At 37.2% G+C, this 14,161-nt stretch overlaps 1 protein-coding gene across 1 annotated transcript; it reads right to left on the reverse strand.

Moving 5' to 3' along the window:
• Positions 1-8,849: 8,849 nt before the first annotated feature.
• On the reverse strand, positions 8,850-12,848 carry LOC111606699. Its single transcript, XM_023327845.1, has 9 exons — positions 11,955-12,848; positions 11,715-11,830; positions 11,159-11,301; positions 10,803-10,887; positions 10,474-10,618; positions 10,160-10,353; positions 9,817-9,961; positions 9,591-9,718; positions 8,850-9,241 (listed from the first exon to the last, which is right to left on the reverse strand). The coding sequence occupies exons 1-9, from the start codon at positions 12,019-12,021 to the stop codon at positions 8,936-8,938; spliced, it is 1,329 nt and encodes a 442-aa protein (XP_023183613.1). The 5' UTR covers positions 12,022-12,848; the 3' UTR covers positions 8,850-8,935.
• Positions 12,849-14,161: the final 1,313 nt, after the last annotated feature.

Raw genomic sequence — 14,161 nt, forward strand, 5'->3', positions numbered from 1 at the left:
AGTAATACAGGAATATTAAAACAATACTCTAGGGCCGTGGTGGCGCAGGGGGTTAGCACGCCCCACGTTTGGAGTCCTTAGTCCTCGACGTGGAAGTCGCAGGTTCGAGTCCCGGTCCAGACGACCTTTACCGCATGTCTCCTCACCCTCCTTCCTGTCTGCCTACTGTGGAAAAAATACGAGCCACTAGCGCTGCAAACACTCTTCGGAGAAAAAAAAAAACTTATAAAAACAATACTCTGTCCTTGGTGAAATATTTTTCACATTTCCTCTAAGGTGTATGTATTGCTTTATTGTGCTAATTTTCATAAGCATGTTGTCTGTAAACAGATATCACAGTAGTTCAATTAAATATTCAACTTCTCTTCTATATTCATCTTTTTTTAAAACCAGTGTAAAGGTGATCCGGCACTCTTTTGTCAATTAATGCAGGACAATTAATCTGATTTTAGGCTCATTGGTTACAACTCTGAGGTAGGTTGGGATTTTTTAAATTATTATTATTTTATTTTATTCCCACTCAGAACAAATGTGTTCTGAGCGAGTATATGTTTGCAATATATATGCAATTGCTACCAAATATTTTATCTATAGACTTCTAACAAATAATTTTAATTAAATGAAGAAACAGCTGTTGCATTTATTTTAGTTTCTTTTAAGACTGCTGCAGGAGGCTGCTAGAAATCAAGACCTGTCATTTTAGTATGTAAGCAATGCATTGTTTTCAGTATTCCTACAACCTCACAGATTCACGCTGCCGTCACTAACTGAATGAAAAGTGTCCAATCTCCTTGAATGTTGTGTTAACATAAAGGTCCTGGGAAACAGAGTGGAAGGTCAGTCATCACCGTTTCTCAACACTGTAAAAGAACACAAGCTGTTTGAAGTGTTTTTGAAAGAAAAAGGGAAGAAAATCAATTTCACACATGTGAGGCACTTATGACAAAGTCATGTTTTAAAATAAATGCATTTCTATTGTCATATCATCACCTTGCATGTAAATGGTAAAATGGTAAATGGCTTGTACTTGTATAACGTTTTGTCAAGTACAGAGGACCCCAAATGCTTCACACCACAGTCACTCACCCATTCTTTCTCTCTCTCTCTCGCACACACACACACACCCACCCGCCCACACACACACACTGTGTTTGCTTTTTGCTACATGTAGAAGTGCTGCGATGATGCCTCACCATTTGCAGTGCCAATCAAAATTATTAATGTCCTTTAAACGTATTTGTATTTTGTCACATTATTGGCAAAAACATACATTTACTTCTGTGATATTTTTTGTGCCACATGATGATAAAGTGGGAGAAAACTGACCAACCATCTAAACTGACCAACTGATCAATAGAGAACAGAAGCAAGAAGAAGTTTTGTTCACAGTTTGCCTCAAGTCATGTGGGGGCAAAGCAAACATGTGGAAGAAAATGTTCTGATCAGATGAGACTAGAACTGAAGTTTGTGGCCTGCAGGCAAAATGACCATGACCCTAAAGATGCAGCCTGAGCTTCAATTGGATGGTTCATTAAAGCATGTCCATGTGTCGGAATGGCCCAGTCAAAGTCCAGATCTAAATCTAAATGAGAATATGTAGCAAGACTTCAAACATATCAAAGCTACTGCAAATGTAACTGCTTTGCCTCTCCACTCCGCTGTAATCACTGTACCTAGAGCTTCACACCATCAACAGTGAGAAAATGAAAATATTTGTGCTTGACAGAAATTAAAACCACAAAAGTACACAAGCGAAGAAAAGAAGCGTCAGTGAAGAACAGCTTCACTGATAGAGTTTACTGTAGGCCATTGAGTTGAATTCCTTTAATTCCAGGCATACACATCAGTTCTCCTTTCATTTTCCTCTGTCCTTTACGTCACACATAAAACACAACCTCAGCCACATTCCTGCTCCTCACACACAGCCACTGAATGAACAAAGAGAGTAACAGCCGACCGCAGAGATTGCCCCCAATAAAAGTCATCTGGTGGAGGAAACGGGGGTTATGATGGTGTGGTGTGCTGGGATTTGTTTGTGGTTCAAGGTTTATTAGCAGCCTTGGACTCATTGTGTGTTTTCTGCTGTCTGGAACCCCTGTTGTTCAAAGTCAGGAGCCAATGGCTGCAAAAAACGAGAACACAGAAGGAAAGTTGCTCTTCACTTTTGTGCAGCAGTTCGACGGTATCAACTCTTTGTGGTTGGAAGTTACTGCTGAGGTCATAAAAAGCTGCATAATATCTTAACTTTTACTTTACAGCTTATTTAACTGGGCCTCTGGGCATACCTTGTTGCAAAAGTGATTGTTCATAACCCCAACTTCACCTTAACGCTGAATAAAAACCCCTCTGCAAGTGAACCCCAGCTGCTTGCTACAAACTTTCATTCAAAATAAAATTGGTCTTGTCTAACTTACCGTTATCCTAAGTGAGTGAGTTTATAAAATGTCTCCACAATTTGGGATACCACATAGTTTCTTTTCATTTTCATAAAGAATCTTTCAGTTTTTAACATAAAAAGGGTGACAATTAATTATTAATTAAAACATGTATCATAATTTATGTATTATTTTATGAAATTATTTTTCCTCATTTCACATAATTTTTCAGGTAGTCATTTGGGAACTACCTGAACTTCTTTGGTGGACTCTGGATTTTTCAACCTTTATTTTCCAATAAAGGTTAAAAAAGTCTACCTTTATTTTGAATACATTTAGACAGCTTTGAAAAAGTAATTTTCTTTGAAACAAAATCACTAACTGGTACCACTACTGTCCACTACTGTCAATACTGTCACCTCTCCAGCACACTCCATTGGTTTTCTAGAACATGTAGCTCTGGAGTCTGACATGTAGGCTGGATGTTTTGGAAGAGTCAGAGTGAGGCAGATTACAGGACTGACAAGTCTTTTCAAACATCTTGCTTCATGTTTGGGATGTTTATCCTGATGAAAAATCCAATGATGACCCATTTTCAGTTCACTGACAAAGTCCATCAGATTTGTGATGTTTACTGTGATCAGGAAAACTTAACAAAGTCTATAAATATAACCTTGGTTTTAATGCCAAAAACAGTGTCTGGTGCTGAAAAACTAAATCTCATCTGACCAAACGCTCACTTCCAGTTAAAGTTCCAGTGAAGTTCAGTACAGCGGGCAGCACAGTGGATCCCCGGTCTTCACAGCAATTAGGGACGACATCCGTCCATCAACAGATACAAACACTTAGACCAGGGGTGGGCACTCCTGGTCCTCGAGGGCCGGTGTCCTGCAACTTTTAGATGCATCTCTACTTCAACACACCTGAGTCAAATAATGAGGTCGTTAACAGGACTCTGGAGAACTTGACTGCACTTAGGAGGAGATTCAGCTGTTGGATTCAGGTGTGTTGGACCAGGGAGACATCTAAGAGTTGCAGGACACCGGGCCTCGAGGACCAGGAGTGCCCACCCCTGACTTAGACTGTCTGTTTTATATTTTCAAACACCAATTAATAATTATTAGGCATCAATATTAAGCATCAATATGACAGTAGAATTAATATTATTATTATAGCAGTAGCTAATATCCACAGTCTTCCTTACCTCTGCTATTGGGGGCGCCAATCAGTGCTAAAGAACCTGATTGGCTGCTACGCAAATATCCAACTATACCATATCAAGTAGTATTGATATGCTACTTGATATGGTACCGTATCAAGTATAGTACTGTACTGCCAAACTACTCTTCATTATACTTTTCATTATTTTAGGTATGCTCAATAGGATCAATAGGCGGGTCTGCACTCTACTCATGTGGATTCATCTTTGTCTATGAAGATATGCCTCAAATATTCCAGCATACCTTTAGCCTAATTAACATCTTAGAAACTTTCTAAGTAGTTTAAAAAATGTGCTTAAGAAATAAGGTAAATGGATTTAAAAAGAAATGAGACTACCAGCAGATAAGAAGGGAGACAAGATCTTCTGCATGCTTTGTTTTTGGATACAGTTCTTTGGGAATCTTTGAATGATCAAGATCATGTTTAAAGATTATAAGACAGTCTGGTTACATTCATGTTTCTATTTGATTTCTATGTAATCAAGTTCAGTATCAAAGATGACGACTGCATGTCTCTACTGGTCACATCCTGGGCTATTGACAGTCCACCACATACAATTTGGATATTTGAAAGCAAAATAAGAAAACATGCATTTGCACAATACTCCATTTGTGTATGATGCAAAACATATTTAAACTGTCAAAACTGTAAAACTACACATGTTTTCACACTTTTCATAATGACTGCTTTAATCCCTTATACACATTCACTCTGGATCAAACAGACATCTTGATGTAAAGTGTACTGCCTGATAAGCAGTTCTGATAGGAGAAGGTGAGCTCCCAACAAAGACACTAACTGACGTCTTCATTTAGATCAGAGTCAGGTAACAGACAGATGTTAAATAAATGTATTATCAATTATTTATTTGGGAAATTGCATTGTCCTGTAAATATGTGTTTGATAAACATCTGTGAAATATTCAGTATGGGGACATCTTGTTCTGTCCAGGGTTCTCAATTTAACTTCAAAATTAGATACACAATGTATAATGTGTCTGATTTTACATGCATTTGACGACTGATTACTGGAAAGAAGTACAGAGAAAGGATGCGTCTGAACTAAGATGACCATGAGACTGAAAACAATGTCTCTGTGAGGCTGAAGGAGATCTTATTTTCCACGCTATTTTCATGCTTGCCTCTTCGGTGGAACATAATTGCTCTGGTCACAGAACAAAGTATCAAAGTGTAACCAACACTTCCATTGGTGTCTCAAAGAAACCATTTGGCACCGTTGGATATGACTTTCCCACCAAACACATAATTACAAATGGTGAATGAAAGCAGATTACCAGATTCAGGGACTGCAACCTTACACAAACCTAAATTCTGGTTTACAATTAAGAGAGCATATCCCATGTGCTTCATCCCTTTTGAGCCAGAGGACTCGTTTTGAATTCCTGCAAGGCTGGACGGAGGATACAATGAACAGATGGTGATACATGAAGGGTCGACTGTGAGAAGCAGGGTACGAGGATGTGTTGCCACTAGGGAAGGAGGCAAATCATTGCCTAGAGGAGAGATTTTTTCTTTAAACATACAGTATATTTGTACGTACTTATTTTGCTGGCTGTTGATAAACAGTCATGGTCATTGTAAGTATTTGTTCTTGTTGGCAGAGAATAAATTGGATTATCATGTTATTACGGTGGCATAAACGGTTCAGCAGTCAATAACAAACATGTGAGCAGATGATGTGTGTATGACCTGTTCCAGTTTGTGACAGAAATCAGATTAAAGACATACAGACAATTTTCAATGAATTTTGCTTTAAAAAGGCCATGTTAACCAGATCAGACCTTGTATTTCAAAGTTTTTTTTATCTTTTTTTTGTGATCTTTGTAGTTTTTCAGTTGCAATCATCTTCAGAAGAATGGGAGTTTAATCAACAACTTTGCTTGGACCTAGAAGAGGCCTTCATGCATAAAGATGTTCCTGTCAAGCACAGCTTGGCAGCAAACCAATTCTAATTCAGCCCACAACCCACCTATTTTCTAAGTGTAGATATGAAATTGTATAACTTTGCAGCTTTGGTCATTTTATAATATCGTTTTGGGAGGTTAGAAATATGGTTTTATATCTTGAATAAATAATTCAATCACTGAAGGGCAATAATCCAACCTTCAAATGTTATGTAGAAAAAATGTTGTTGTTCTCCACTCCCCTACTCCTTCTTGTACCTCATTAGTTTAGGTCATTTCATGCAATCCCTGCTCCAGATGAGTTTAACAGGGGGTCATCGACTTATTTTGGGGGGCAAAATGAATCTACTTAGCTGAACATAAACAACATCAATAGCCTACAGGCTACTTGTTAACAAGTAGAGTGTATAGGCTATATTGGTATTAGCTAGTCATCTTTAGCTAATATAACCTGCATCCAATCGCATTACTCAACTCACTTTGTTAGTTGGGGAGTGGGAGGAGGGTCAGGGGCTGGGGGGGGGGGGAGTGGACGACGAGTGCCAAGTTCTTTGCGTCTTGCTGGTTTGCCGCCATGATTCTAACACACACCTGCGCATGTTTTCATGCAAGACGAAATGCAGGATATTTATTTGCTTATGTATTTTAAATAAATCAAGTCGCAAGACAGACAGCAAGAGGTATTCAGAATATTCAAAGTACTAAATAAAAAAGACGTTAAGAATAAATTACATTTATTCAACTTTATATTATTGGCTATACCCGCTGAGAGTGCACTGTTCGTACCAACCATGTAATTCCGTAACCGCACCAGAAGGACTTTTCATACCCGCTTTGATCACCGAATCCTGAATATTATAATTGCAGGAAGGCCATCTGGATTTCTTCAGATGAATCTGACCGTAAAAACAGAGTTTAATGTATAAATACTCCTGCCCCATTTTCTGTGTTTTTGACAACAAACTAATACATCAAAATGCAAAACAAACAGCAAAACATGTCAAATCCAGGTTGCCCTGACGGGGCGGTGATAGGAGAATTTTAATTATTTGATATTATCTATTATTCCATAGAACTATTGTAATTATACAATCCATTCTCACTCCCAACTCGTCATATATTGCGTATGTGACGAGGTCCGTCCTCGTCACATACACACAGGGTACCCCTTTCGCGTCAATATGTGACGCGAGGTGTTTTACCCTATGCCTTACCGTAATTGTTGCCCTAAACCTAACCAAATCGTCGGGTTTTGAAGGTTCGGCAGCGGTTGCGAGAACCCTTCGCGTCAATAATCCACGTAAAACATGTGACCTACCCAAATCGTCAACATGTGACGCTGAAGGACCCTGCCCAAGTCGTCAACTATTGACGCGAAGGGGGCACCCTTCGCGTCAATAGTGGACGCATGGTCAGAAATCGTCCAAACTCGTCAACGAGTCGGGAGTGAGAATGTGTTGAATTATGTGACTGTAATAAGAAAATCTACCAGCAGAACTTCACTTGATTCTGGTTTGATCGAGGCTCAGAATCCATTTTATTCTTCAAACGTCCAAAGGCCAAAAATGGACCAGAATTATAACAGAGTAAAACTAAGACCTTTTAAAATGTATTTATGTTTTCTTACACAATTTACAATTTAGTTAAATGCTAGATTTGAGTATATATTGTGCCCATATTATATTTTTTTAAAGCATAACCAAATAGACAACATTTTATTTTAAATAAACCAAGAGCCACAAAACGCTGTAGCTGTGGAGAGACTCTATTAACAATTAAAAAAAAGAATATCAAACAAATAAAAAAAAATCACTCAACCTCTTTAAATTGTGTAAATAAGTTTGTTTTAAGCCGATGCTTAAACTCTGAAAGAGAAGAGGCTTCTGATATGCAAGAGCAGATCGTGGAGCAGCGTCAGAGGAAACACGGTCAGTTTTGGGTTTAGATTTAATTTCATTCACCCTGAAAGCGCTGCTGGTCGGCGAACCTGAGGCGGAGGGCGGGTAGATATGGCTGCAGCAGGTCGGCATGCCATTAAGAGTTTAAAGAGTAAATAAAATATAATTAAAGTGATTCTAAAATGTACAGGTAGCCAGTGACGTTAAATAAAATGTGCGAAATGTGCTCAGACGTTTTCGCACAAACTTACATACGCCGAAAGGACTCATCAGTAACCCCAAAATAAATGGCCTTAATTTTTAAGAAGTGGCATTGATTACTGTTTCAAAACTGAGAAAGAAAAGAGGCTTAGTCTGGAACCTGTGTCAAATAATAATAATAAATAGAAACATGAACATTTATTTTAAAAATCACAGTCCAAACATTCACCTGATGCCGTGCGCTAATAATAATAATAATAATCATAATAATCATAATAATAATAATAATAATAATAATAATATATTATAATATATTATCAGTATATTATAATATATAGTATATTATTAATAGCTATAATAATATTATATAGCTATTATTGCTATAATAGCTATATAATAGCTATAATAACGATAATATTATTATTATTATTATTATTATTATTAATAATAATAATAATAATAATAATACATAGTTTGAAGTCTTCTTTAGAAACTGAAGGTAAGCAAAATGATGCACCCCCTCCCCCCACCAAACTTAGATCCACATTTCACATAAAGTCAGGTGAATGCAGCCAGAAACGGGAGTTAACTTATTTACGGAACAACAACTCTCTGTAATTGTGTTCAGACCTGTAATGACGGCAGACCCGGTGGATTCAGCGGAACAATAGCCTACCTTATTGGACCAATGCCAGAATCAAAGCGCTTCGGGACGGACAGTGGTTTACTTCTCCTCTCACAAACGCGCTGACTGCACAGTAAAAACTGCTGGGTTGAAAATAACCCAATACGTAACCCAGCGCTGGGTCATATGTGGACCGACCCAACGCTGGGTTGTTTTAACTCAACTGGGTTGGGTTGAGGGTTTGACCCAGCACATTGGGTCATAGCTGCAACCTAAAGCTTGGGTTAAATTGACCACTGCCCAAAGTTAAAATGACTCAATATTGGGTTGAAATTTATTACCCATTAAAAGGGTCATTTTACCACCATATTTTTATTTTTAATTTTTTTTTTCCTTTTCTACTTTAAAATTCACTATAAAAATTTAACTAAAAACATTCAGATTAGCTCAAAATAACTTTTATTTGCAAATGTTATACATTCCAACATACATAAATTTTTTAATACAGACATGTAAAAGTTACATATAAACAATTGATTAAATCTGCACCCTTTTTTACTTTATTGGTGTACACAACAAAATATTTTCATCAGTTTGAAGGAAATGTAAAATAAAATAGTAACATAGTAACAAAGAAGGTTTTTCAATCAGAACATTTAAAACTTATTTAAGGGTTATTGAAGAATTGCATTTATTCTTCCATGGCCTCCAACTGTGCCCTCATTAATTTTATCGGGGGTGACTCGTTTCCTGGGATTTCATATATCACAGTTTGGAGAAAATCCCAAATCTGGATACACGACTTCGGATAACTCACATCAAAAACGAAGAATGATTTGAAACAGCCATCAACGGCCCCCAAAAGAGATGGATATTCCAAAGCAGTTCCATTTATGACGACAAATGCTTGGGAACAACAATACCTGTCCCCAAGCATGAGAACACGTGGATGCTCTGTTGCTGTACTTCCAAGATATTCCACCATATTTGTCCCAATCTGGTGTGTGGAAAAAGCAGAAAGGAAGCCATTAGTCATTTAAAGGTAAGGAGGAACATTCTCCACTAATAATTTTTGACTAATTCTTATATGATTTTTGTTTGATACATTATCAAAAGAACCTTGCGTTTGAAGTTTACATATACTATATAAAAAGACATATTTTTGGTCAACGCTGTCTCGTGTTATATGACATTAAAATTCTTATTTCACGTCAATTAGGACTTGGTAAATTCCAGATTAATGACAGAGAGAACAGTGAGGGAAAAAAAGCATATTTGTTTTAAACTTCTGGTTTCAACTACATTTAAACAGCAAAGAACTCATTCTGACATGAAGATAGACTTACTGGCTGGACATCAATGAAGGCTTGCTGGACTTCAAGGTTGCTGGGTCTGACCACCTTTCGCCCAACTCTGTAGGGAACAGCAGGGAGGAGTTTTGGCAGCAGCTGCAGTGCCACGTCACCTTGTTTGTCTGTCAAAGAAAAACTCAGATTAAAATGCTACACAATCAAAAAAGAGCCACAGGAGAAAAAAATTAGTTCAGAAAATGTTCCTTTTGAGCTTCAATACCTTGTGGAAGCAACTCAATCTCAGGCAGAAGACCGCTCTCCTCCTTCTTCCCCATGCGAATGACCTTTGATGAGAACAAGGTGTTCCAGTTCTCTGTCAGTTTTCCACAAGACTGTGGATATAAAACGGCAAAGTCCTGCAAAATCTAACAATCAGAAAAGACAAAAATACAAATCAAATGTAAAAGTGAAATGAACTATTACATTCAACCTTTCATGGGTGCTACAAATGTATGTTCTGGGTAGTTTGACATTTTGAGTTTGATTGTAATTGTACATTTTCACATGGTATTGCAGTTTATTGTTTAACATTTAACTGATCTCAATATGAGGTATAACCTCACCATCCCTGGTGTGTCCAACAAACGTGGGAACTCTGGAAAAATCTGCTGCATTGGGATTGTCCCACTTGAGCGGATCCATCCTGCGCGATATACTGCAGTTTCCCGCATGTATTGGACAACCTGGTCTGCGGGCCAGAAGTTATTTTTTAGCCATTCTGTCATCTGGATGGCACGCTCAGCACTGATGGTTGGTTCTGTGGGGAAAAAAATATTACAGGAATTAAAAGAAAAAAAATGTGAGGTAATTCACAGCAATAAGAGCTTAGATTGCTGCTCAAAACAATAGGGCTTGGAAAAAGTCTATGTGCTAGTACCAGGCAAACTTGATCTTTTTGGTGGAGCTTCTGGGGCTGAAAGCATCTTCTTCCTTGGTTGATGCCTTTTCCTTACATTACGGAGACGCTCCTCCAGAAAGCCAGTTGCTGGCCTGTGTTGTCTTCCGCGGGTAAACCAGGCGTCCTGAACATTTTTAACAAAAGAAATATAAAAGTTAAATGTTAGCCTTTCTGTTTTAATGTCCAAATTTTTTATTAAACCTACAACTCAAAGCTCAAACACCATAGTTACAATGATATTTAATGCTAACCATTGTGCAAGTTGTTGAAGTACTTGTGTGCTAGTTCTCTGAAGTGTGAAAACTTACATATCCTGTGCCATGGCTGTCTCTTAAACATGGAAACTGGTCCACAATCGAAGATGCCAGAATTGCTTTAGTGTCTGAAGATGGGCTGGAAACAAAAAAAATTACACTCAGTAAGACAGGCAAGTAAAATATTTTATTTTAATTAGTTATTGTAAGATGAAAACATAGAGCAGAAACCTTAAAACACAAACAATTTCCAAAAAATCCAGTTTTTATTAGCCCAACACATACTTTAAGACTTCTTACTGGAGAAATTTTACTTAGGTGAGCACTGCACAATGCCGTTAATGTTCTCACCAAGAGCAAAATGTCACAAAAACAATCTAATTGATCCAGTTTTTACAAGAAATACTCACTTTTCTCCATATTGATCCATCAGGTGTGACACAAGTGTTCTGACCATGCACCGTCTTTCACAAATGGATATATGCTGATTTCCATCAAGACTGATAACCACAGGTCTACCTTCAGGGGAGGCACTGAGGATCTCACGGATGTTCTACAGATAAATAGTGAAAAATAAAATAGCTGTTATTTAGCTGCAGTTTAATATTCTTAGAAATTTAAGAAAAGATGAGATGTGTCATTTTTAATTTTAATTAGTAAGAATGGATGTCAATATGTTATGTAGGAAAGGTTGATTGTGCAGCTTAACTTACAAATGCTGCTCTTCCAACAGAAGAAACTCCACTCTCTAATTCAGCATGTGGTGTAGGATCAGCATCTTCAGTTGTTTTAGGGCTAGATGTCCAGTGTGCTCACTTTGAGCACACTGGACATATCTTGAAGTTGAATATGTGTTATGAATTACTCTTAGGTGAGAAAAAAAATTCCTTATGTTATGTCCTAAAGACATCCCACATTTAAAACACACATATCCCATTTTGTCTTGTCCTATGACTCAAAGCATACCTCAAGAAATTTTGCAAAATGACGTTGAAATTTCAGACGAGGACCAAGGTGAGGAATCAGGGATGTCAGGCAGTTAGCATCCAAAAGAAAGAAGCTTTCTTCATCAATGTTTTCAGCTGAAATATATTAGAAATTACATATTAATATTTTCAATCCAAAGAATTCCTGCCAATGCATGCTTTTAAGTACACACACACACACACACACACGCACACACACACATGTATATACTTAACCTACCTTCAAAAGCAGGGATTAGGTCAGAAAGTTTCCATTCAGTCAGCTTCTGTTTTACAAACTCATCCATCTTTCAGATCTTTCAGGGAAAAAAGTGATACAATTTGAGTCATTTTTTTCCTATGTGGAAAATAACCTGTACAATGTGTGCAAAAATATTTTATTTAGGACAATCACCAAATATTTCACAGCAAATAAGAAAAAATAATAGGACATTGACTATATGTTTAGCAGCTAATAACCCTGAACAAATGTAAAACATCACTTTTTGGGACACCAGGAGAGATCACACTGTTCAGTCTTGTTTTCACCAGCGCAACCTGATACCTGACAACATGAAGCAGATCTGTGTAAACCCAAAAGTTAATCCAGCTGTTTTCACTAATAACTGTATGTTTTTAATTCCACCTTGGTGGTTAATAATGGCCAGAATAACATACGTGCGCATTATCTAATTTCTGCGTCATGATGATGTTGCTGCTTACATAAAATCATATGGTAATGACAGATACATATAGCCGTCAGTTTGTGTTAAGCATATGCCATCGCAGAGTGTGCTGATCTGACAGAACACCGGTGGGGACGACTCCAAACATGTCGGAGCACTTTTAAATTAAGAGATATTTCAATAAATCGAGCAGATATTTTATTGTTACATAGTTAAATCTTCACTAGAAATCTGTAAAAGTTACTTTTATTTGACAGAAAGCATATTATCCAACTTTAGCTTCCCCTCCTCTGCCATTGCTGGTGCATACTTTTTTTTTCTACTCCACTGCCTCAATCGGTTTCACCCAGGTTAGCCGTATAATAGCATAGCATAGTGTGTTCAGTAAGAAATAAAAGGCTTAATGAAAATGGCATTTAACAGTTATATTACTGATATATTACTATGAATACCTGTATAGCCTGTACTGATCGCTTCGGACACCGCTACTGCAAAGCCTCCAGTCCCTACTTGTCGCTATAGATCCGTTATTAGCATTCTGGCTAAGCTACCACCCTTTGCGCGCGCTAGTGAACGAGGCCCGCGAAAACCAGGGCGGGGGGCAAAGCGCTATCTCTCTCTCCCACACCCTCACCTTTTTTTTAAACCAAATTGGATAAATTATCTTTGAATTAAATGAATTATTTCAAAAACATTACCCTATCAACGAAGATGATAGGTTAAATCAAATAATTAAATTAAAGTTACATAAATTTAATTTAAAAAATCTGTAGTATATGAAGAATACAATAACCCTATAAACTTTAAAAGTATTATGCCATGATATTGTAACTTACCATGTTTTATTTGAATTGAGAAATCCAGTGTTGTCTGATCAGGTCACAGTCCAGTTGAAAATGGAGGTTTGTGAAGAGGGCAATGGATTTTTACCCAATTGGTTGGGTCAAACTGTATTTGACCCAACCAATTGGGTAAAGTGTTGAGTCAACTGAACCTGAAACCTAACAGAATCAGTTAAGTGGAGTTCATTAAAACAAAAAAAAAAAAGTCAACCCAACCGCTGGGTCACTACTTTTGAACCAATATTGGGTCAAAGTAACCCAACATATGACCCAGCATCTCTTACCCAGAAGTTGGGTTATGAAAATAACCCAGCATTTTTTACTGTGTGCCAGGACCGCCAGCGTCGGTAAAACATCCATCTTAAATAGTTAGTTAAAAGAAAAGAGAAGAAGAGGCGAAAGAAAAAGGAGCCCAGACGAAGCCCTTCTAAAAATGGACCTTTCTAAAAATCTGGTGGCGTGTTTTATTAAAGTCCTACAAGAATAAGAGATCAAGAATGCTTTACGAGCGCAGATTTCAAATATCAAACATATCCAACCCGCTAACCCACAAGGTTTTATTGTAGACTTATCAATATTGATACATTTAACATATTTCTGAAACTAAAGCTAGAACAGTACGCTGAACGTTTAAATAAATCTAATAAACGGGTATTAAAATCATTTTGGAGGTAATCTCTTCCGTTGACCAGCATGTTTTTACGTTGTTTCAGAAAAGACTGCATGTCTTTAAACAAAGTGATTATAAATATATTGTAACCAATAAAATTCGTGTAAAACGTACGAGATTTTCAGACTGGTAGATGTCAATATTTCTCAATTAAAATTATACTGGTTTACCAGCTAAATGTATTAGTTATTTTCATATGAATTTTTAAAATATGTGTTCTGGTTTGTAAAACCATTGATGTGAATATTTA

This window comes from Xiphophorus maculatus, chromosome 22 (genome assembly GCF_002775205.1).
Source record: "Xiphophorus maculatus strain JP 163 A chromosome 22, X_maculatus-5.0-male, whole genome shotgun sequence".
Taxonomy (NCBI): Eukaryota; Metazoa; Chordata; class Actinopteri; order Cyprinodontiformes; family Poeciliidae; genus Xiphophorus; species Xiphophorus maculatus.